The 21,871-nt window shown below is 49.7% G+C and overlaps 1 protein-coding gene across 6 annotated transcripts in view; it reads left to right on the top strand.

Annotated features, from left to right (window-relative positions):
* The window catches only part of vps13c (vacuolar protein sorting 13 homolog C), a 225,915-nt gene that overhangs the window by 175,002 nt on the left and 29,042 nt on the right, over positions 1 to 21,871 (top strand). For all 6 annotated transcript variants that reach the window (XM_045709067.1, XM_045709065.1, XM_045709066.1 and 3 more), the window contains 7 exons: positions 391 to 472; positions 583 to 652; positions 1,230 to 1,341; positions 9,497 to 9,610; positions 13,344 to 13,477; positions 13,706 to 13,787; positions 13,986 to 14,099. In XM_045709067.1, the coding sequence (XP_045565023.1) occupies positions 391 to 472; positions 583 to 652; positions 1,230 to 1,341; positions 9,497 to 9,610; positions 13,344 to 13,477; positions 13,706 to 13,787; positions 13,986 to 14,099 (708 nt within the window). The remainder of the gene's footprint in view (positions 1 to 390; positions 473 to 582; positions 653 to 1,229; positions 1,342 to 9,496; positions 9,611 to 13,343; positions 13,478 to 13,705; positions 13,788 to 13,985; positions 14,100 to 21,871) is intronic.

Here is a 21,871-nt window from a genome sequence, read left to right as displayed (position 1 = left end):
TGTGTGTGTATCTGTAGTGATATTAAACCCTTGTCTTTACGGTGTGTGTGTGTATCTGTAGTGATATTAAACCCTTGTCTTTACGGTGTGTGTGTGTATCTGTAGTGATATTAAACCCTTGTCTTTACGGTGTGTGTGTAGTGATATTAAACCCTTGTCTTTACGGTGTGTGTGTGTATCTGTAGTGATATTAAACCCTTGTCTTTACGGTGTGTGTGTGTATCTGTAGTGATATTAAACCCTTGTCTTTATGGTGTGTGTCTGTATCTGTAGTGATATTAAACCCTTGTCTTTACGGTGTGTGTGTAGTGATATTAAACCCTTGTCTTTACGGTGTGTGTGTGTATCTGTAGTGATATTAAACCCTTGTTTTTACGGTGTTTGTTCCAGGTAGACAACCAGCTTACTGGAGCCATCTTTCCCATTGTGTTCCACCCTGTTCCTCCTCCAAAGTCCATCGCTTTGGACTCAGGTAACTGCGGCCTCCTCTGTGTGTGTGTGTGTGTGTGTGTGTGTGTGTGTGTGTGTGTGTGTGTGTGTGTGTGTGTGAGTAATGGTGTTCTCTGTGTCTTTCATCCTCAGAACCAAAGCCTTTTATGGACGTCAGCATCATCACCAGGTTTAACCAACACAGTCAGGTCATGCAGTTCAAGTGAGTCTTCTGCTTCTACCCCCCTGCACTGTTAGTGTACACACTTCCTGTTAGTGCACACACTTCCTGCTTCTACCCCCCTGCACTGTTAGTGTACACACTTCCTGTTAGTGTACGCACTTCCTGTTAGTGTACACACTTCCTGCTTCTACCCCCCTGCACTGTTAGTGTACACACTTCCTGTTAGTGTACACACTTCCTGTTAGTGTACACACTTCCTGCTTCTACCCCCCTGCACTGTTAGTGTACGCACTTCCTGTTAGTGTACACACTTCCTGTTAGTGTACACACTTCCGGCTTCTACCCCCCTGCACTGTTAGTGTACGCACTTCCTGTTAGTGTACACACTTCCTGCTTCTACCCCCCTGCACTGTTAGTGTATGCACTTCCTGTTAGTGTACACACTTCCTGCTTCTACCCCCCTGCACTGTTAGTGTACGCACTTCCTTTTAGTGTACACTTCTTTTTCCTTCTTTTTTTATAGGTAGAGACGTAGTCCTTGATTTGATATTTAGTTCAGGGTTAGTCCTTCACCAGTCTCTCTGACCCAGTAGTTATACTGTGATCTGTGTTAAAGGTACTTCATGGTACTGGTCCAGGAGATGGCTGTGAAGGTTGACCAGGGATTCCTGGGAGCCATCTTGGCCCTGTTCGCTCCAGCAGCTGAATCACATGTGGACAAACAGAAGGTAACTGACCTACACAGGCACGGCCAGGGGCACGGCCAGGGGCACGGCCAGGGGCACGGCCAGGGGCACGGCCAGGGGCACGGCCAGGGACACAGACACGGCCAGGGGCACAGACACGGCCAGGGGCACAGACACGGCCAGGGGCACGGCCAGGGGCACGGCCAGGGGCACGGCCAGGGACACGGCCAGGGACACGGCCAGGGACACGGCCAGGGACACAGCTAGAGTTAGGGACACAGACACGGCCAGAGGCACGGCCAGGGACACAGACACGGCCAGGGGCACGGCCAGGGGCACGGCCAGGGACACAGACACGGCCAGGGGCACGGCCAGGGACACAGCTAGAGTTAGGGACACAGACACGGCCAGGGGCACGGCCAGAGGCACGGCCAGGGACACAGACACGGCCAGGGGCACGGCCAGGGGCACGGCCAGGGACACAGCTAGAGTTAGGGACACAGACACGGCCAGGGGCACGGCCAGAGGCACGGCCAGGGACACAGACACGGCCAGGGGCACGGCCAGGGGCACGGCCAGGGGCACGGCCAGGGGCACGGCCAGGGGCACGGCCAGGGGCACGGCCAGGGACACGCTAGAGTTAGGGACACAGACACGGCCAGGGGCACGGCCAGAGGCACGGCCAGGGACACAGACACGGCCAGGGGCACAGCTAGAGTTAGGGACACAGACAGTTGCAGAACCAGACACCTGGCCCTGTTCACCCCAGCTGCTGAAACACACATTGACCAACAGACGGTAACTACAGACACACAAGCAGATGCCTCTGAGGGGCTGGTTGAAGTGGACAGAAAAGGGCGCTGGTACTCATGATTAAAGGGCGCTGGTACTCGTGATTAAAGGGGGCTGGTACTCATGATTAAAGGGGGCTGGTACTCATGATTAAAGGGGGCTGGTACTCGTGATTAAAGGGGGCTGGTACTCGTGATTAAAGGGGGCTGGTACTCATGATTAAAGGGGGCTGGTACTCATGATTAAAGGGGGCTGGTACTCATGATTAAAGGGGGCTGGTACTCATGATTAAAGGGGGCTGGTACTCATGATTAAAGGGGGCTGGTACTCATGATTAAAGGGGGCTGGTACTCATGATTAAAGGGGGCTGGTACTCATTATTAAAGGGGGCTGGTACTCATTATTAAAGGGGGCTGGTACTCATGATTAAAGGGGGCTGGTACTCATTATTAAAGGGGGCTGGTACTCGTGATTAAAGGGGGCTGGTACTCATTATTAAAGGGGCTGGTACTCGTGATTATAGGGGGGCTGGTACTCATGATTAAAGGGGGCTGGTACTCATTATTAAAGGGGGGCTGGTACTCGTGATTAAAGGGGGCTGGTACTCGTGACTAAAGGGGGCTGGTACTCGTGATTAAAGGGGGCTGGTACTCATGATTAAAGGGGGCTGGTACTCATGATTAAAGGGGGCTGGTACTCGTGATTAAAGGGGGCTGGTACTCATGATAAATGGGCGCTGGTACTCGTGATTAAAGGGGGGCTGGTACTCATGATAAATGGGCGCTGGTACTCGTGATTAAAGGGGGCTGGTACTCGTGATTAAAGGGGGCTGGTACTCGTGATTAAAGGGGCTGGTACTCGTGATTAAAGGGGGCTGGTACTCATGATTAAAGGGGGCTGGTACTCGTGATTAAAGGGGGCTGGTACTCATGATTAAAGGGGGCTGGTACTCATGATTATAGGGGGCTGGTACTCATGATTAAAGGGGGCTGGTACTCATGATTAAAGGGGGCTGGTACTCGTGATTAAAGGGGGCTGGTACTCATGATTAAAGGGGGCTGGTACTCATTATTAAAGGGGGCTGGTACTCATGATTAAAGGGGGCTGGTACTCATGATTAAAGGGGGCTGGTACTCATTATTAAAGGGGGCTGGTACTCGTGATTAAAGGGGGCTGGTACTCATTATTAAAGGGGGCTGGTACTCGTGATTATAGGGGGCTGGTACTCATGATTAAAAGGGGCTGGTACTCATTATTAAAGGGGGCTGGTACTCATTATTAAAGGGGGCTGGTACTCGTGATTAAAGGGGGCTGGTACTCGTGATTAAAGGGGGCTGGTACTCGTGACTAAAGGGGGCTGGTACTCGTGACTAAAGGGGGCTGGTACTCATGATTAAAGGGGCTGGTACTCATGATTAAAGGGGGCTGGTACTCGTGATTAAAGGGGGCTGGTACTCATGATAAATGGAGGCTGGTACTCGTGATTAAAGGGGGCTGGTCCTCATGATTAAAGGGGGCTGGTACTCGTGATTAAAGGGGGCTGGTACTCGTGATTAAAGGGGGCTGGTACTCGTGATTAAAGGGGCTGGTACTCGTGATTAAAGGGGGCTGGTACTCATGATTAAAGGGGGCTGGTACTCATGATTAAAGGGGGCTGGTACTCATGATTAAAGGGGGCTGGTACTCATGATTAAAGGGGGCTGGTACTCATGATTAAAGGGGGCTGGTACTCATGATTAAAGGGGGCTGGTACTCGTGATTAAAGGGGGCTGGTACTCGTGATTAAAGGGGGCTGGTACTCGTGACTAAAGGGGGCTGGTACTCGTGATTAAAGGGGGCTGGTACTCATGATAAATGGGGGCTGGTACTCATGATTAAAGGGGGCTGGTACTCATGATTAAATGGGGGCTGGTACTCATGATTAAAGGGGGCTGGTACTCGTGATTAAAGGGGGCTGGTACTCATGATAAATGGGGGCTGGTACTCATGATTAAAGGGGGCTGGTACTCGTGATTAAAGGGGGCTGGTACTCATGATAAATGGGGGCTGGTACTCATGATTAAAGGGGGCTGGTACTCGTGATTAAAGGGGGCTGGTACTCGTGATTAAAGGGGGCTGGTACTCGTGATTAAAGGGGGCTGGTACTCGTGATTAAAGGGGGCTGGTACTCGTGACTAAAGGGGGCTGGTACTCGTGACTAAAGGGGGCTGGTACTCGTGACTAAAGGGGGCTGGTACTCGTGATTAAAGGGGGCTGGTACTCATGATTAAAGGGGGCTGGTACTCATGATTAAAGGGGGCTGGTACTCATGATTAAAGGGGGCTGGTACTCAGGATAAATGGGGGCTGGCACTCATGATTATAGGGGGGATGGTACTCATGATATTTTAGAGATAATAAGAGCTGCCAGTATTCTGCTCTGGGGTTTAGGAGAACGAGGAGGTGGACTGTACTGTAGTGGACTGTACTGAAATACTGCCCTCTGTTGTTAGAAGAATGGACTGTAGTGTAAACATGGGAAATACTGCCCCCTGTTGTTAGAAGAATGGACTGTAGTGTAAACATGGGAAATACTGCCCCCTGTTGTTAGAAGAATGGACTGTAGTGTAAACATGTGAAATACTGCCCCCTGTTGTTAGAAGAATGGACTGTAGTGTAAACATGGGAAATACTGCCCCCTGTTGTTAGAAGAATGGACTGTAGTGTAAACATGGGAAATACTGCCCCCTGTTGTTAGAAGAATGGACTGTAGTGTAAACATGGGAAATACTGCCCCCTGTTGTTAGAAGAATGGACTGTAGTGTAAACATGTGAAATACTGCCCCCTGTTGTTAGAAGAATGGACTGTAGTGTAAACATGTGAAATACTGCCCCCTGTTGTTAGAAGAATGGACTGTAGTGTAAACATGTGAAATACTGCCCCCTGTTGTTAGAAGAATGGACTGTAGTGTAAACATGGGAAATACTGCCCCCCGTTGTTAGAAGAATGGACTGTAGTGTAAACATGTGAAATACTGCCCCCTGTTGTTAGAAGAATGGACTGTAGTGTAAACATGGGAAATACTGCCCCCTGTTGTTAGAAGAATGGACTGTAGTGTAAACATGGGAAATACTGCCCCCTGTTGTTAGAAGAATGGACTGTAGTGTAAACATGTGAAATACTGCCCCCTGTTGTTAGAAGAATGGACTGTAGTGTAAACATGGGAAATACTGCCCCCTGTTAGAAGAATGGACTGTAGTGTAAACATGGGAAATACTGCCCCCTGTTGTTAGAAGAATGGACTGTAGTGTAAACATGGGAAATACTGCCCCCTGTTGTTAGAATGGACTGTAGTGTAAACATGGGAAATACTGCCCCCCGTTGTTAGAATGGACTGTAGTGTAAACATGGGAAATACTGCCCCCTGTTGTTAGAAGAATGGACTGTAGTGTAAACATGGGAAATACTGCCCCCTGTTGTTAGAAGAATGGACTGTAGTGTAAACATGTGAAATACTGCCCCCTGTTGTTAGAAGAAAGACATAACCAGCCAGGAAAGAGGAAATAATGGAGTTGAAACATGTCTACTTGATGTTGGAATTGCAGAGTATTAGAACAGATGCTGTAGAGGCTCCAGTTCAGCAGATGGCTGTGAAGATTGACCAGGGCTTCCTAGGAGCCATCCAGACCCTGTTCACCCCTCTTACTGAAACACACATGAACAAATCACCCCTCTTACTGAAACACACATGAACAAATCACCCCTCTTACTGAAACACACATGAACAAATCACTTAACCTTTTTCTATGTAGATAATGAATAATACTTATTTCAGTAAGAAAATAAATGAATATTCTTGAGTTAAACTGAGGAAGCAAGTGGCTGTTGTATGTTAAATGCATTACTGCTGCTGCTAAATGGTGTTAGACTCTCGTTATGTGGATCCAGGCTAGCTTGGTCTGTGGACATCTTACTGAATACGTCTATGTAGTCAGGTGAGTTGGGTGGGTAGTGGACACGTTAATAAACAGGTCTATGTAGTCAGGTGAGTTGGGTGGGTAGTGGACGTGTTAATAAACAGGTCTATGTAGTCAGGTGAGTTGGGTGGGTAGTGGACGTGTTAATAAACAGGTCTATGTAGTCAGGTGAGTTGGGTGGGTAGTGGACATGTTAATAAACAGGTCTATGTAGTCAGGTGAGTTGGGTGGGTAGTGGACATGTTAATAAACAGGTCTATGTAGTCAGGTGAGTTGGGTGGGTAGTGGACGTGTTAATAAACAGGTCTATGTAGTCAGGTGAGTTGGGTGGGTAGTGGACGTGTTAATAAACAGGTCTATGTAGTCAGGTGAGTTGGGTGGGTAGTGGACATGTTAATAAACAGGTCTATGTAGTCAGGTGAGTTGGGTGGGTAGTGGACGTGTTAATAAACAGGTCTATGTAGTCAGGTGAGTTGGGTGGGTAGTGGACGCGTTAATAAACAGGTCTATGTAGTCAGGTGAGTTGGGTGGGTAGTGGACATGTTAATAAACAGGTCTATGTAGTCAGGTGAGTTGGGTGGGTAGTGGACGTGTTAATAAACAGGTCTATGTAGTCAGGTGAGTTGGGTGGGTAGTGGACGTGTTAATAAACAGGTCTATGTAGTCAGGTGAGTTGGTTGGGTAGTGGACGTGTTAATAAACAGGTCTATGTAGTCAGGTGAGTTGGGTGGGTAGTGGACGTGTTAATAAACAGGTCTATGTAGTCAGGTGAGTTGGGTGGGTAGTGGACATGTTAATAAACAGGTCTATGTAGTCAGGTGAGTTGGGTGGGTAGTGGACATGTTAATAAACAGGTCTATGTAGTCAGGTGAGTTGGGTGGGTAGTGGACATGTTAATAAACATGTAGTCAGGTGAGTTGGGTGGGTAGTGGACGTGTTAATAAACAGGTCTATGTAGTCAGGTGAGTTGGGTGGGTAGTGGACATGTTAATAAACAGGTCTATGTAGTCAGGTGAGTTGGGTGGGTAGTGGACGTGTTAATAAACAGGTCTATGTAGTCAGGTGAGTTGGGTGGGTAGTGGACATGTTAATAAACAGGTCTATGTAGTCAGGTGAGTTGGGTGGGTAGTGGACATGTTAATAAACATGTAGTCAGGTGAGTTGGGTGGGTAGTGGACATGTTAATAAACAGGTCTATGTAGTCAGGTGAGTTGGGTGGGTAGTGGACACGTTAATAAACAGGTCTATGTAGTCAGGTGTGTTGGGTGGGTAGTGGACGTGTTAATAAACAGGTCTATGTAGTCAGGTGAGTTGGGTGGGTAGTGGACATGTTAATAAACAGGTCTATGTAGTCAGGTGAGTTGGGTGGGTAGTGGACGTGTTAATAAACAGGTCTATGTAGTCAGGTGAGTTGGGTGGGTAGTGGACGTGTTAATAAACAGGTCTATGTAGTCAGGTGAGTTGGGTGGGTAGTGGACGTGTTAATAAACAGGTCTATGTAGTCAGGTGAGTTGGGTGGGTAGTGGACGTGTTAATAAACAGGTCTATGTAGTCAGGTGAGTTGGGTGGGTAGTGGACGTGTTAATAAACAGGTCTATGTAGTCAGGTGAGTTGGGTGGGTAGTGGACGTGTTAATAAACAGGTCTATGTAGTCAGGTGAGTTGGGTGGGTAGTGGACGTGTTAATAAACAGGTCTATGTAGTCAGGTGAGTTGGGTGGGTAGTGGACGTGTTAATAAACAGGTCTATGTAGTCAGGTGAGTTGGGTGGGTAGTGGACGTGTTAATAAACAGGTCTATGTAGTCAGGTGAGTTGGGTGGGTAGTGGACGTGTTAATAAACAGGTCTATGTAGTCAGGTGAGTTGGGTGGGTAGTGGACACGTTAATAAACAGGTCTATGTAGTCAGGTGAGTTGGGTGGGTAGTGGACGTGTTAATAAACAGGTCTATGTAGTCAGGTGAGTTGGGTGGGTAGTGGACGTGTTAATAAACAGGTCTATGTAGTCAGGTGAGTTGGGTGGGTAGTGGACATGTTAATAAACAGGTCTATGTAGTCAGGTGAGTTGGGTGGGTAGTGGACGTGTTAATAAACAGGTCTATGTAGTCAGGTGAGTTGGGTGGGTAGTGGACACGTTAATAAACAGGTCTATGTAGTCAGGTGAGTTGGGTGGGTAGTGGACATGTTAATAAACAGGTCTATGTAGTCAGGTGAGTTGGGTGGGTAGTGGACGTGTTAATAAACAGGTCTATGTAGTCAGGTGAGTTGGGTGGGTAGTGGACGTGTTAATAAACAGGTCTATGTAGTCAGGTGAGTTGGGTGGGTAGTGGACGTGTTAATAAACAGGTCTATGTAGTCAGGTGAGTTGGGTGGGTAGTGGACGTGTTAATAAACAGGTCTATGTAGTCAGGTGAGTTGGGTGGGTAGTGGACGTGTTAATAAACAGGTCTATGTAGTCAGGTGAGTTGGGTGGGTAGTGGACATGTTAATAAACAGGTCTATGTAGTCAGGTGAGTTGGGTGGGTAGTGGACGTGTTAATAAACAGGTCTATGTAGTCAGGTGAGTTGGGTGGGTAGTGGACGTGTTAATAAACAGGTCTATGTAGTCAGGTGAGTTGGGTGGGTAGTGGACATGTTAATAAACAGGTCTATGTAGTCAGGTGAGTTGGGTGGGTAGTGGACATGTTAATAAACATGTAGTCAGGTGTGTTGGGTGGGTAGTGGACATGTTAATAAACAGGTCTATGTAGTCAGGTGAGTTGGGTGGGTAGTGGACGTGTTAATAAACATGTAGTCAGGTGAGTTGGGTGGGTAGTGGACGTGTTAATAAACAGGTCTATGTAGTCAGGTGAGTTGGGTGGGTAGTGGACGTGTTAATAAACATGTAGTCAGGTGAGTTGGGTGGGTAGTGGACGTGTTAATAAACATGTAGTCAGGTGAGTTGGGTGGGTAGTGGACGTGTTAATAAACATGTAGTCAGGTGAGTTGGGTGGGTAGTGGACACGTGGCACTTCAGTACCTCACGTGAGATTTCATTCATTCAACATGTGCATGCATTTGTTTCCTATTAATTCAACATGTGCGTGTATTTGTTTCCTATTAATTCAACATGTGTGTGTATTTGTTTCCTATTAAGTCAACATGTGTGTGTTGTATTTGTCTTTCGACCATGATCTCAAATGTCTCAATCTTTCTCTCTTTCCCTCTCCTCTCCCTCGCACCCTCTCCCTCTCGCTCTCCCTCTCCCCTCCTCTCGCTCTCCCTCTCCCCTCCTCTCCCCTCCTCTCGCTCTCCCTCTCCCCTCCTCTCCCTCTCCCCTCCTCTCCCTCTCCCCTCCTCTCGCTCTCCCCTCCTCTCCCTCTCCCCTCCTCTCGCTCTCCTCTCCCCTCCTCTCGCTCTCCTCTCCCTCTCCCCTCCTCTCCCCCTCTCTCCCTCTTCCTCTCTCCTCTCCAGACCAAGCTGATAGAGAAGGACTTAGAGATGTTACAGGCTGAATTGATGGAGGTGTCCATGACAGACAACTCAGGCCTCAGCTTCTTTGAATACTTCCACATCTCCCCCATCAAAGTAGGAATCTCTCATTCTCTCTATCCCTCCTTTCTCCCTCTCCTCCCTTCCTCATTCTCTGACGTGGCCATGACAGAGATCACTTGTTTCTTTCCTGTCCCGATGGTGGCGTTGTTTCAGATGTAAAACGCTCACCAGGTTGTTATCAAAGAGTGAGTCTGGGCAGCAGGAGAATCATTATTAAATAACGTTATATTCCTCTATGTCAGTCATACGTAACCAGCGGACAGCGAATCCGGTACCGGACCCAGAACAGGGTCAATACCGGACAACTCTGCTGTTGTAATGATAAAATGCTCAAAGTGTAATTTGCGAGTGCATCTTGTATCATTCACTGACAGACCTTAGAGAGCCATTTATAACCAGTCAGAAGTGTTCAGTTGATCAACTAGCCCATGTTAGTTAGCTGGTTAGTCTAACTTACCTACCTATCTAATTCTTCTAGTCATCATGTCCAGATTACGTCCCCCAGGGGCCACGACCCCCAGGGGCCACTAAGACATGTCAAAATGTGTAGAATTGCAGGAAATGTGCTTAAAATGGCAAAAGTTGATCATTTTCAACAAGAGAGGTGGATAATTTTTTTTGTCATATCCCGGTTTACCTATTTACTTAAGGCCCTGCCTACACCTATATATATATATTGCACTTTATTTGGAACGGCAAGCCAAACAAAGCCTTCTCCAATAGTAGAGGAGGACTGGACCTTCTCCAATAGTAGTGGAGGACTGGACCTTCTCCAATAGTGGACCTTCTCCAATAGTAGAGGAGGACTGGACCTTCTCCAATAGTAGAGGAGGACTGGACCTTCTCCAATAGTAGAGGAGGACTGGACCTTCTCCAATAGTAGAGGAGGACTGGACCTTCTCCAATAGTAGTGGAGGACTGGACCTTCTCCAATAGTGGACCTTCTCCAATAGTAGAGGAGGACTGGACCTTCTCCAATAGTAGAGGAGGACTGGACCTTCTCCAATAGTAGTGGAGGACTGGACCTTCTCCAATAGTAGTGGAGGACTGGACCTTCTCCAATAGTAGTGGAGGACTGGACCTTCTCCAATAGTAGTGGAGGACCTTCTCCAATAGTAGTGGAGGACTGGACCTTCTCCAATAGTAGTGGAGGACTGGACCTTCTCCAATAGTAGAGGAGGACTGGACCTTCTCCAATAGTAGTGGAGGACTGGACCTTCTCCAATAGTAGTGGAGGACTGGACCTTCTCCAATAGTAGTGGAGGACTGGACCTTATCCAATAGTAGTGGAGGACTGGACCTTGTCCAATAGTAGTGGAGGACTGGAATTTCTCCAATAGTAGAGGAGGACTGGACCTTCTCCAATAGTAGTGGAGGACTGGACCTTCTCCAATAGTAGTGGAGGACCTGCTCCAATAGTAGTGGAGGACTGGACCTTCTCCAATAGTAGTGGAGGACTGGACCTTCTCCAATAGTAGAGGAGGACTGGACCTTCTCCAATAGTAGAGGAGGACTGGACCTTCTCCAATAGTAGAGGAGGACTGGACCTTCTCCAATAGTAGAGGAGGACTGGACCTTCTCCAATAGTAGTGGAGGACTGGACCTTCTCCAATAGTAGTGGAGGACCTTCTCCAATAGTAGAAGAGGACTGGACCTTCTCCAATAGTAGTGGAGGACCTTCTCCAATAGTAGAAGAGGACTGGACCTTCTCCAATAGTAGTGGAGGACCTTCTCCAATAGTAGTGGAGGACTGGACCTTCTCCAATAGTAGAGGAGGACTGGACCTTCTCCAATAGTAGTGGAGGACCTTCTCCAATAGTAGAGGAGGACTGGACCTTCTCCAATAGTAGAGGAGGACTGGACCTTCTCCAATAGTAGTGGAGGACTGGACCTTCTCCAATAGTGGACCTTCTCCAATAGTAGAGGAGGACTGGACCTTCTCCAATAGTAGAGGAGGACTGGACCTTCTCCAATAGTAGAGGAGGACTGGACCTTCTCCAATAGTAGAGGAGGACTGGACCTTCTCCAATAGTAGTGGAGGACCTTCTCCAATAGTAGAGGAGGACTGGACCTTCTCCAATAGTAGAGGAGGACTGGACCTTCTCCAATAGTAGAGGAGGACTGGACCTTCTCCAATAGTAGTGGAGGACTGGACCTTCTCCAATAGTAGTGGAGGACTGGACCTTCTCCAATAGTAGTGGAGGACTGGACCTTCTCCAATAGTAGTGGAGGACCTTCTCCAATAGTAGTGGATGACTGGACCTTCTCCAATAGTAGTGGATGACTGGACCTTCTCCAATAGTAGTGGAGGACTGGACCTTCTCCAATAGTAGAGGAGGACTGGACCTTCTCCAATAGTAGAGGAGGACTGGACCTTCTCCAATAGTAGAGGAGGACTGGACCTTCTCCAATAGTAGTGGAGGACTGGACCTTCTCCAATAGTAGTGGAGGACTGGACCTTCTCCAATAGTAGTGGAGGACTGGACCTTGTCCAATAGTAGTGGAGGACTGAAATTTCTCCAATAGTAGAGGAGGACTGGACCTTCTCCAATAGTAGTGGAGGACTGGACCTTCTCCAATAGTAGTGGAGGACTGGTCCTTCTCCAATAGTAGTGGAGGACTGGACCTGCTCCAATAGTAGAGGAGGACTGGACCTTAACCAATAGTAGAGGAGGACTGGACCTTCTCCAATAGTAGTGGAGGACTGGACCTTCTCCAATAGTAGTGGAGGACCTTCTCCAATAGTAGTGGAGGACCTTCTCCAATAGTAGTGGAGGACCTTCTCCAATAGTAGTGGAGGACCTTCTCCAATAGTAGTGGAGGACCTTCTCCAATAGTAGTGGAGGACCTACTGGACCTTCTCCAATAGTAGAGGACTGGACCTTCTCCAATAGTAGAGGAGGACTGGACCTTAACCAATAGTAGAGGAGGACTGGACCTTCTCCAATAGTAGTGGAGGACTGGACCTTCTCCAATAGTAGAGGAGGACCTTCTCCAATAGTAGAGGAGGACTGGACCTTCTCCAATAGTAGAGGAGGACTGGACCTTCTCCAATTGTAGTGGAGGACTGGACCTTCTCCAATAGTAGTGGAGGACTGGACCTTCTCCAATAGTAGTGGAGGACTGGAACTTCTCCAATAGTAGAGGAGGACTGGAACTTCTCCAATAGTAGAGGAGGACTGGACCTTCTCCAATAGGAGTGGAGGACTGGACCTTCTCCAATAGGAGTGGAGGACCTTCTCCAATAGGAGTGGAGGACCTTCTCCAATAGGAGTGGAGGACCTTCTCCAATAGGAGTGGAGGACCTTCTCCAATAGGAGTGGAGGACCTTCTCCAATAGGAGTGGAGGACCTTCTCCAATAGGAGTGGAGGACCTTCTCCAATAGGAGTGGAGGACCTTCTCCAATAGGAGTGGAGGACTGGACCTTCTCCAATAGGAGTGGAGTACTGGACCTTCTCCAATAGTAGTGGAGGACTGGACTTTCTCCAATAGTGGACCTTCTCCAATAGTAGAGGAGGACTGGACCTTCTCCAATAGGAGTGGAGGACTGGACCTTCTCCAATAGGAGTGGAGGACTGGACCTTCTCCAATAGGAGTGGAGGACTGGACCTTCTCCAATAGGAGTGGAGGACTGGACCTTCTCCAATAGGAGTGGAGGACTGGACCTTCTCCAATAGGAGTGGAGGACTGGATCTTCTCCAATAGTAGTGGAGGACTGGACAACATGAATGTTATGTTGAATAATGTTGTGTTGTTCTGTCGTAGCTACACCTCAGTCTGTCTCTGGGCTCTAGTGGAGATGAGTCTGGTCAGCAGGAGATGATGGCCATCCAGTCAGTCAACCTTCTGTTGAAGAGTCTCGGAGCGACACTCACCGACGTGGACGACCTCATCTTCAAGTGAGTGGGTTTGACCTTGACGATGACCTTAGATAGACTGTACAAACAGATCTGGGACCAGGCTAGTGATGATTCTCTCTCTCTGCCTCTCTCTCTGTCTCTCTCTCTCTTTCTCTCTCTGTCTCTGTCTCTCTGTCTCTCTCTCTCTCTTTGTCTCTGTCTCTCTCTCTCTCTCTGTCTCTCTCTCTCTCTCTGTCTCTCTCTGTCTCTCTGTGTGTCTCCTTCCAGACTTGCCTACTTTGAGGTGAACTACCAGTTCTACAGGACAGAGAAGCTGATGTGGGCTGTGATTAGACATTACAGTGAGCAGGTTAGTTCACGTGGTTCCTTCACAAACCTTGAGATAGAATAATATACTTTAGCCTATTTTGTCTGTTTTATGTGGATACACTGCGTTTATAAAATAACGGAGGAAAACAACAAGGCTTTAACAACTGTTTTATACAACTTATTTCCATTGTAAAAGACTTACCCCACTCCACTGTGTTCCTCTCTCTGTCCTCTCCAGTTCCTGAAACAGATGTATGTGTTGGTGCTGGGCCTGGATGTCCTGGGGAACCCTTTCGGGCTGATCAGAGGCCTGTCTGAAGGAGTGGAGGCCTTCTTCTACGAGCCCTTCCAGGTGACACCCACAACACCCTCCAGCTGTTCTTCTAGGACCACTTCCTGACATTAGAATGGCCAGTCTGGTTATCCAGATGGTCAGGCCTGTGGAGGGTTCGGCAGTACAGCTGTAGTACAGGATATCCAGATGGTTAGGCCTGTGGAGGGTTCAGCAGTACAGCTGTAGTACAGGATATCCAGATGGTTAGGCCTGTGGAGGGTTCAGCAGTACAGCTGTAGTACAGGATATCCAGATGGTTAGGCCTGTGGAGGGTTCGGCAGTACAGCTGTAGTACAGGATATCCAGATGGTTAGGCCTGTGGAGGGTTCAGCAACAGTACGGCTGTAGTACAGGATATCCAGATGGTTAGGCCTGTGGAGGGTTCGGCAGTACAGCTGTAGTACAGGATATCCAGATGGTTAGGCCTGTGGAGGGTTCAGCAACAGTACGGCTGTAGTACAGGATATCCAGATGGTCAGGCCTGTGGAGGGTTCAGCAACAGTACGGCTGTAGTACAGGATATCCAGATGGTTAGGCCTGTAGAGGGTTCAGCAGCAGTACGGCTGTAGTACAGGATATCCAGATGGTCAGGCCTGTAGAGGGTTCAGCAGTACGGCTGTAGTACAGGATATCCAGATGGTTAGGCCAGTGGAGGGTTCAGCAACAGTACGGCTGTAGTACAGGATATCCAGATGGTTAGGCCTGTGGAGGGTTCAGCAGTACGGCTGTAGTACAGGATATCCAGATGGTTAGGCCTGTAGAGGGTTCAGCAGTACGGCTGTAGTACAGGATATCCAGATGGTCAGGCCTGTAGAGGGTTCAGCAGTACGGCTGTAGTACAGGATATCCAGATGGTCAGGCCTGTAGAGGGTTCAGCAACAGTACGGCTGTAGTACAGGATATCCAGATGGTTAGGCCTGTAGAGGGTTCAGCAGCAGTACGGCTGTAGTACAGGATATCCAGATGGTTAGGCCTGTAGAGGGTTCAGCAACAGTACAGCTGTAGTACAGGATATCCAGATGGTTAGGCCTGTAGAGGGTTCAGCAGCAGTACGGCTGTAGTACAGGATATCCAGATGGTCAGGCCTGTGGAGGGTTCAGCAGCAGTATGGCTGTAGTACAGGATATCCAGATGGTCAGGCCTGTAGAGGGTTCAGCAGCAGTACGGCTGTAGTACAGGATATCCAGATGGTCAGGCCTGTAGAGGGTTCAGCAACAGTACAGCTGTAGTACAGGATATCCAGATGGTCAGGCTTGTGGAGGGTTCAGCAGTACGGCTGTAGTACAGGATATCCAGATGGTCAGGCCTGTGGAGGGTTCAGCAACAGTACAGCTGTAGTACAGGATATCCAGATGGTCAGGCCTGTAGAGGGTTCAGCAGTACGGCTGTAGTACAGGATATCCAGATGGTCAGGCCTGTAGAGGGTTCAGCAGCAGTACGGCTGTAGTACAGGATATCCAGATGGTTAGGCCTGTAGAGGGTTCAGCAGCAGTACGGCTGTAGTACAGGATATCCAGATGGTCAGGCCTGTAGAGGGTTCAGCAGTACGGCTGTAGTACAGGATATCCAGATGGTCAGGCCTGTAGAGGGTTCAGCAGCAGTACGGCTGTAGTACAGGATATCCAGATGGTTAGGCCTGTGGAGGGTTCAGCAGTACGGCTGTAGTACAGGATATCCAGATGGTTAGGCCTGTAGAGGGTTCAGCAGTACGGCTGTAGTACAGGATATCCAGATGGTCAGGCCTGTAGAGGGTTCAGCAGTACGGCTGTAGTACAGGATATCCAGATGGTCAGGCCTGTAGAGGGTTCAGCAACAGTACGGCTGTAGTACAGGATATCCAGATGGTTAGGCCTGTAGAGGGTTCAGCAGCAGTACGGCTGTAGTACAGGATATCCAGATGGTTAGGCCTGTAGAGGGTTCAGCAACAGTACAGCTGTAGTACAGGATATCCAGATGGTTAGGCCTGTAGAGGGTTCAGCAGCAGTACGGCTGTAGTACAGGATATCCAGATGGTCAGGCCTGTGGAGGGTTCAGCAGCAGTATGGCTGTAGTACAGGATATCCAGATGGTCAGGCCTGTAGAGGGTTCAGCAGCAGTACGGCTGTAGTACAGGATATCCAGATGGTCAGGCCTGTAGAGGGTTCAGCAGCAGTACAGCTGTAGTACAGGATATCCAGATGGTTAGGCCTGTGGAGGGTTCAGCAACAGTACAGCTGTAGTACAGGATATCCAGATGGTCAGGCCTGTAGAGGGTTCAGCAGTACGGCTGTAGTACAGGATATCCAGATGGTCAGGCCTGTGGAGGGTTCAGCAGTACGGCTGTAGTACAGGATATCCAGATGGTCAGGCCTGTAGAGGGTTCAGCAGTACGGCTGTAGTACAGGATATCCAGATGGTTAGGCCTGTAGAGGGTTCAGCAGCAGTATGGCTGTAGTACAGGATATCCAGATGGTCAGGCCTGTGGAGGGTTCAGCAGTACGGCTGTAGTACAGGATATCCAGATGGTCAGGCCTGTGGAGGGTTCAGCAACAGTACAGCTGTAGTACAGGATATCCAGATGGTCAGGCCTGTAGAGGGTTCAGCAACAGTACAGCTGTAGTACAGGATATCCAGATGGTCAGGCCTGTAGAGGGTTCAGCACTACGGCTGTAGTACAGGATATCCAGATGGTCAGGCCTGTAGAGGGTTCAGCAACAGTACAGCTGTAGTACAGGATATCCAGATGGTCAGGCTTGTGGAGGGTTCAGCAGTACGGCTGTAGTACAGGATATCCAGATGGTCAGGCCTGTGGAGGGTTCAGCAACAGTACAGCTGTAGTACAGGATATCCAGATGGTCAGGCCTGTAGAGGGTTCAGCAGTACGGCTGTAGTACAGGATATCCAGATGGTCAGGCCTGTAGAGGGTTCAGCAGCAGTACGGCTGTAGTACAGGATATCCAGATGGTTAGGCCTGTAGAGGGTTCAGCAGCAGTACGGCTGTAGTACAGGATATCCAGATGGTCAGGCCTGTAGAGGGTTCAGCAGTACGGCTGTAGTACAGGATATCCAGATGGTCAGGCCTGTAGAGGGTTCAGCAGCAGTACGGCTGTAGTACAGGATATCCAGATGGTCAGGCCTGTAGAGGGTTCAGCAGTACAGCTGTAGTACAGGATATCCAGATGGTCAGGCCTGTAGAGGGTTCAGCAGTACGGCTGTAGTACAGGATATCCAGATGGTCAGGCCTGTAGAGGGTTCAGCAGTACGGCTGTAGTACAGGATATCCAGATGGTTAGGCCTGTAGAGGGTTCAGCAGCAGTATGGCTGTAGTACAGGATATCCAGATGGTCAGGCCTGTGGAGGGTTCAGCAGTACGGCTGTAGTACAGGATATCCAGATGGTTAGGCCTGTAGAGGGTTCAGCAGCAGTACAGCTGTAGTACAGGATATCCAGATGGTCAGGCCTGTGGAGGGTTCAGCAACAGTACAGCTGTAGTACAGGATATCCAGATGGTCAGGCCTGTAGAGGGTTCAGCAACAGTACAACTGTAGTACAGGATATCCAGATGGTCAGGCCTGTAGAGGGTTCAGCACTACGGCTGTAGTACAGGATATCCAGATGGTCAGGCCTGTAGAGGGTTCAGCAACAGTACAGCTGTAGTACAGGATATCCAGATGGTCAGGCCTGTGGAGGGTTCAGCAGTACGGCTGTAGTACAGGATATCCAGATGGTCAGGCCTGTGGAGGGTTCAGCAACAGTACAGCTGTAGTACAGGATATCCAGATGGTCAGGCCTGTAGAGGGTTCAGCAACAGTACAGCTGTAGTACAGGATATCCAGATGGTCAGGCCTGTAGAGGGTTCAGCACTACGGCTGTAGTACAGGATATCCAGATGGTCAGGCCTGTAGAGGGTTCAGCAACAGTACAGCTGTAGTACAGGATATCCAGATGGTCAGGCCTGTAGAGGGTTCAGCAGCAGTACGGCTGTAGTACAGGATATCCAGATGGTTAGGCCTGTAGAGGGTTCAGCAGCAGTACGGCTGTAGTACAGGATATCCAGATGGTTAGGCCTGTGGAGGGTTCAGCAACAGTACAGCTGTAGTACAGGATATCCAGATGGTCAGGCCTGTAGAGGGTTCAGCAACAGTACAGCTGTAGTACAGGATATCCAGATGGTCAGGCCTGTGGAGGGTTCAGCAACAGTACGGCTGTAGTACAGGATATCCAGATGGTTAGGCCTGTAGAGGGTTCAGCAGCAGTACGGCTGTAGTACAGGATATCCAGATGGTCAGGCCTGTAGAGGGTTCAGCAGTACGGCTGTAGTACAGGATATCCAGATGGTCAGGCCTGTAGAGGGTTCAGCAGTACGGCTGTAGTACAGGATATCCAGATGGTCAGGCCTGTAGAGGGTTCAGCAGTACGGCTGTAGTACAGGATATCCAGATGGTTAGGCCTGTAGAGGGTTCAGCAGCAGTATGGCTGTAGTACAGGATATCCAGATGGTCAGGCCTGTGGAGGGTTCAGCAGTACGGCTGTAGTACAGGATATCCAGATGGTTAGGCCTGTAGAGGGTTCAGCAGCAGTACAGCTGTAGTACAGGATATCCAGATGGTCAGGCCTGTGGAGGGTTCAGCAACAGTACAGCTGTAGTACAGGATATCCAGATGGTCAGGCCTGTAGAGGGTTCAGCAACAGTACAGCTGTAGTACAGGATATCCAGATGGTCAGGCCTGTAGAGGGTTCAGCACTACGGCTGTAGTACAGGATATCCAGATGGTCAGGCCTGTAGAGGGTTCAGCAACAGTACAGCTGTAGTACAGGATATCCAGATGGTCAGGCCTGTGGAGGGTTCAGCAGTACGGCTGTAGTACAGGATATCCAGATGGTCAGGCCTGTGGAGGGTTCAGCAACAGTACAGCTGTAGTACAGGATATCCAGATGGTCAGGCCTGTAGAGGGTTCAGCAACAGTACAGCTGTAGTACAGGATATCCAGATGGTCAGGCCTGTAGAGGGTTCGGCAGCAGTACGGCTGTAGTACAGGATATCCAGATGGTCAGGCCTGTAGAGGGTTCAGCAGCAGTACGGCTGTAGTACAGGATATCCAGATGGTCAGGCCTGTAGAGGGTTCAGCAGCAGTACGGCTGTAGTACAGGATATCCAGATGGTCAGGCCTGTAGAGGGTTCAGCAGCAGTACGGCTGTAGTACAGGATATCCAGATGGTTAGGCCTGTAGAGGGTTCGGCAGCAGTACGGCTGTAGTACAGGATATCCAGATGGTCAGGCCTGTAGAGGGTTCAGCAGCAGTACGGCTGTAGTACAGGATATCCAGATGGTTAGGCCTGTGGAGGGTTCAGCAGCAGTACGGCTGTAGTACAGGATATCCAGATGGTCAGGCCTGTAGAGGGTTCAGCAGTACGGCTGTAGTACAGGATATCCAGATGGTCAGGCCTGTAGAGGGTTCAGCAGTACGGCTGTAGTACAGGATATCCAGATGGTCAGGCCTGTAGAGGGTTCAGCAGTACGGCTGTAGTACAGGATATCCAGATGGTCAGGCCTGTAGAGGGTTCAGCAGCAGTACGGCTGTAGTACAGGATATCCAGATGGTCAGGCCTGTAGAGGGTTCAGCAGTACGGCTGTAGTACAGGATATCCAGATGGTTAGGCCTGTAGAGGGTTCAGCAGCAGTACGGCTGTAGTACAGGATATCCAGATGGTCAGGCCTGTAGAGGGTTCAGCAGTACGGCTGTAGTACAGGATATCCAGATGGTCAGGCCTGTAGAGGGTTCGGCAGCAGTACGGCTGTAGTACAGGATATCCAGATGGTCAGGCCTGTAGAGGGTTCAGCAGCAGTACGGCTGTAGTACAGGATATCCAGATGGTCAGGCCTGTAGAGGGTTCAGCAGCAGTACGGCTGTAGTACAGGATATCCAGATGGTCAGGCCTGTAGAGGGTTCAGCAGTACGGCTGTAGTACAGGATATCCAGATGGTCAGGCCTGTAGAGGGTTCGGCAGCAGTACGGCTGTAGTACAGGATATCCAGATGGTCAGGCCTGTAGAGGGTTCAGCAGCAGTACGGCTGTAGTACAGGATATCCAGATGGCCAGGCCTGTAGAGGGTTCAGCAGCAGTACGGCTGTAGTACAGGATATCCAGATGGTCAGGCCTGTAGAGGGTTCAGCAGTACGGCTGTAGTACAGGATATCCAGATGGTCAGGCCTGTAGAGGGTTCGGCAGCAGTACGGCTGTAGTACAGGATATCCAGATGGTCAGGCCTGTAGAGGGTTCAGCAGCAGTACGGCTGTAGTACAGGATATCCAGATGGCCAGGCCTGTAGAGGGTTCAGCAGCAGTACGGCTGTAGTACAGGATATCCAGATGGTCAGGCCTGTAGAGGGTTCAGCAGCAGTACGGCTGTAGTACAGGATATCCAGATGGTCAGGCCTGTAGAGGGTTCAGCAGCAGTACGGCTGTAGTACAAGATATCCAGATGGTCAGGCCTGTAGAGGGTTCAGCAGCACTACGGCTGTAGTACAGGATATCCAGATGGTCAGGCCTGTAGAGGGTTCAGCAGCAGTACGGCTGTAGTACAGGATATCCAGATGGTCAGGCCTGTAGAGGGTTCAGCAGCAGTACGGCTGTAGTACAGGATATCCAGATGGTCAGGCCTGTAGAGGGTTCAGCAGTACGGCTGTAGTACAGGATATCCAGATGGTCAGGCCTGTAGAGGGTTCAGCAGCAGTACGGCTGTAGTACAGGATATCCAGATGGTCAGGCCTGTAGAGGGTTCAGCAGCAGTACGGCTGTAGTACAGGATATCCAGATGGTCAGGCCTGTAGAGGGTTCAGCAGCAGTACGGCTGTAGTACAGGATATCCAGATGGTCAGGCCTGTAGAGGGTTCAGCAGCAGTACGGCTGTAGTACAGGATATCCAGATGGTTAGGCCTGTAGAGGGTTCGGCAGCAGTACGGCTGTAGTACAGGATATCCAGATGGTTAGGCCTGTAGAGGGTTCAGCAGTACGGCTGTAGTACAGGATATCCAGATGGTCAGGCCTGTAGAGGGTTCTCCTGACAGTCCTTGGTGGTGTTGTGTTATAGGGAGCGGTTCCTCCTGACAGTCCTTGGTGGTGTTGTGTTATAGGGAGCGGTTCCTCCTGACAGTCCTTGGTGGTGTTGTGTTATAGGGAGCGGTTCCTCCTGACAGTCCTTGGTGGTGTTGTGTTATAGGGAGCGGTTCCTCCTGACAGTCCTTGGTGGTGTTGTGTTATAGGGAGCGGTTCCTCCTGACAGTCCTTGGTGGTGTTGTGTTATAGGGAGCGGTTCCTCCTGACAGTCCTTGGTGGTGTTGTGTTGTAGGGAGCGGTTCCTCCTGACAGTCCTTGGTGGTGTTGTGTTGTAGGGAGCGGTTCCTCCTGACAGTCCTTGGTTGTGTTATAGGGAGCGGTTCCTCCTGACAGTCCTTGGTGGTGTTGTAGGGAGCGGTTCCTCCTGACAGTCCTTGGTGGTGTTGTGTTATAGGGAGCGGTTCCTCCTGACAGTCCTTGGTGGTGTTGTGTTATAGGGAGCGGTTCCTCCTGACAGTCCTTGGTGGTGTTGTGTTGTAGGGAGCGGTTCCTCCTGACAGTCCTTGGTGGTGTTGTGTTATAGGGAGCGGTTCCTCCTGACAGTCCTTGGTGGTGTTGTGTTATAGGGAGCGGTTCCTCCTGACAGTCCTTGGTGGTGTTGTGTTGTAGGGAGCGGTTCCTCCTGACAGTCCTTGGTGGTGTTGTGTTATAGGGAGCGGTTCCTCCTGACAGTCCTTGGTGGTGTTGTGTTATA

Source organism: Salmo salar, chromosome ssa26, assembly GCF_905237065.1.
Source record: "Salmo salar chromosome ssa26, Ssal_v3.1, whole genome shotgun sequence".
Lineage (NCBI taxonomy): Eukaryota > Metazoa > Chordata > Actinopteri > Salmoniformes > Salmonidae > Salmo > Salmo salar.
This window is presented reverse-complemented; position numbering and strand designations above follow the sequence as displayed.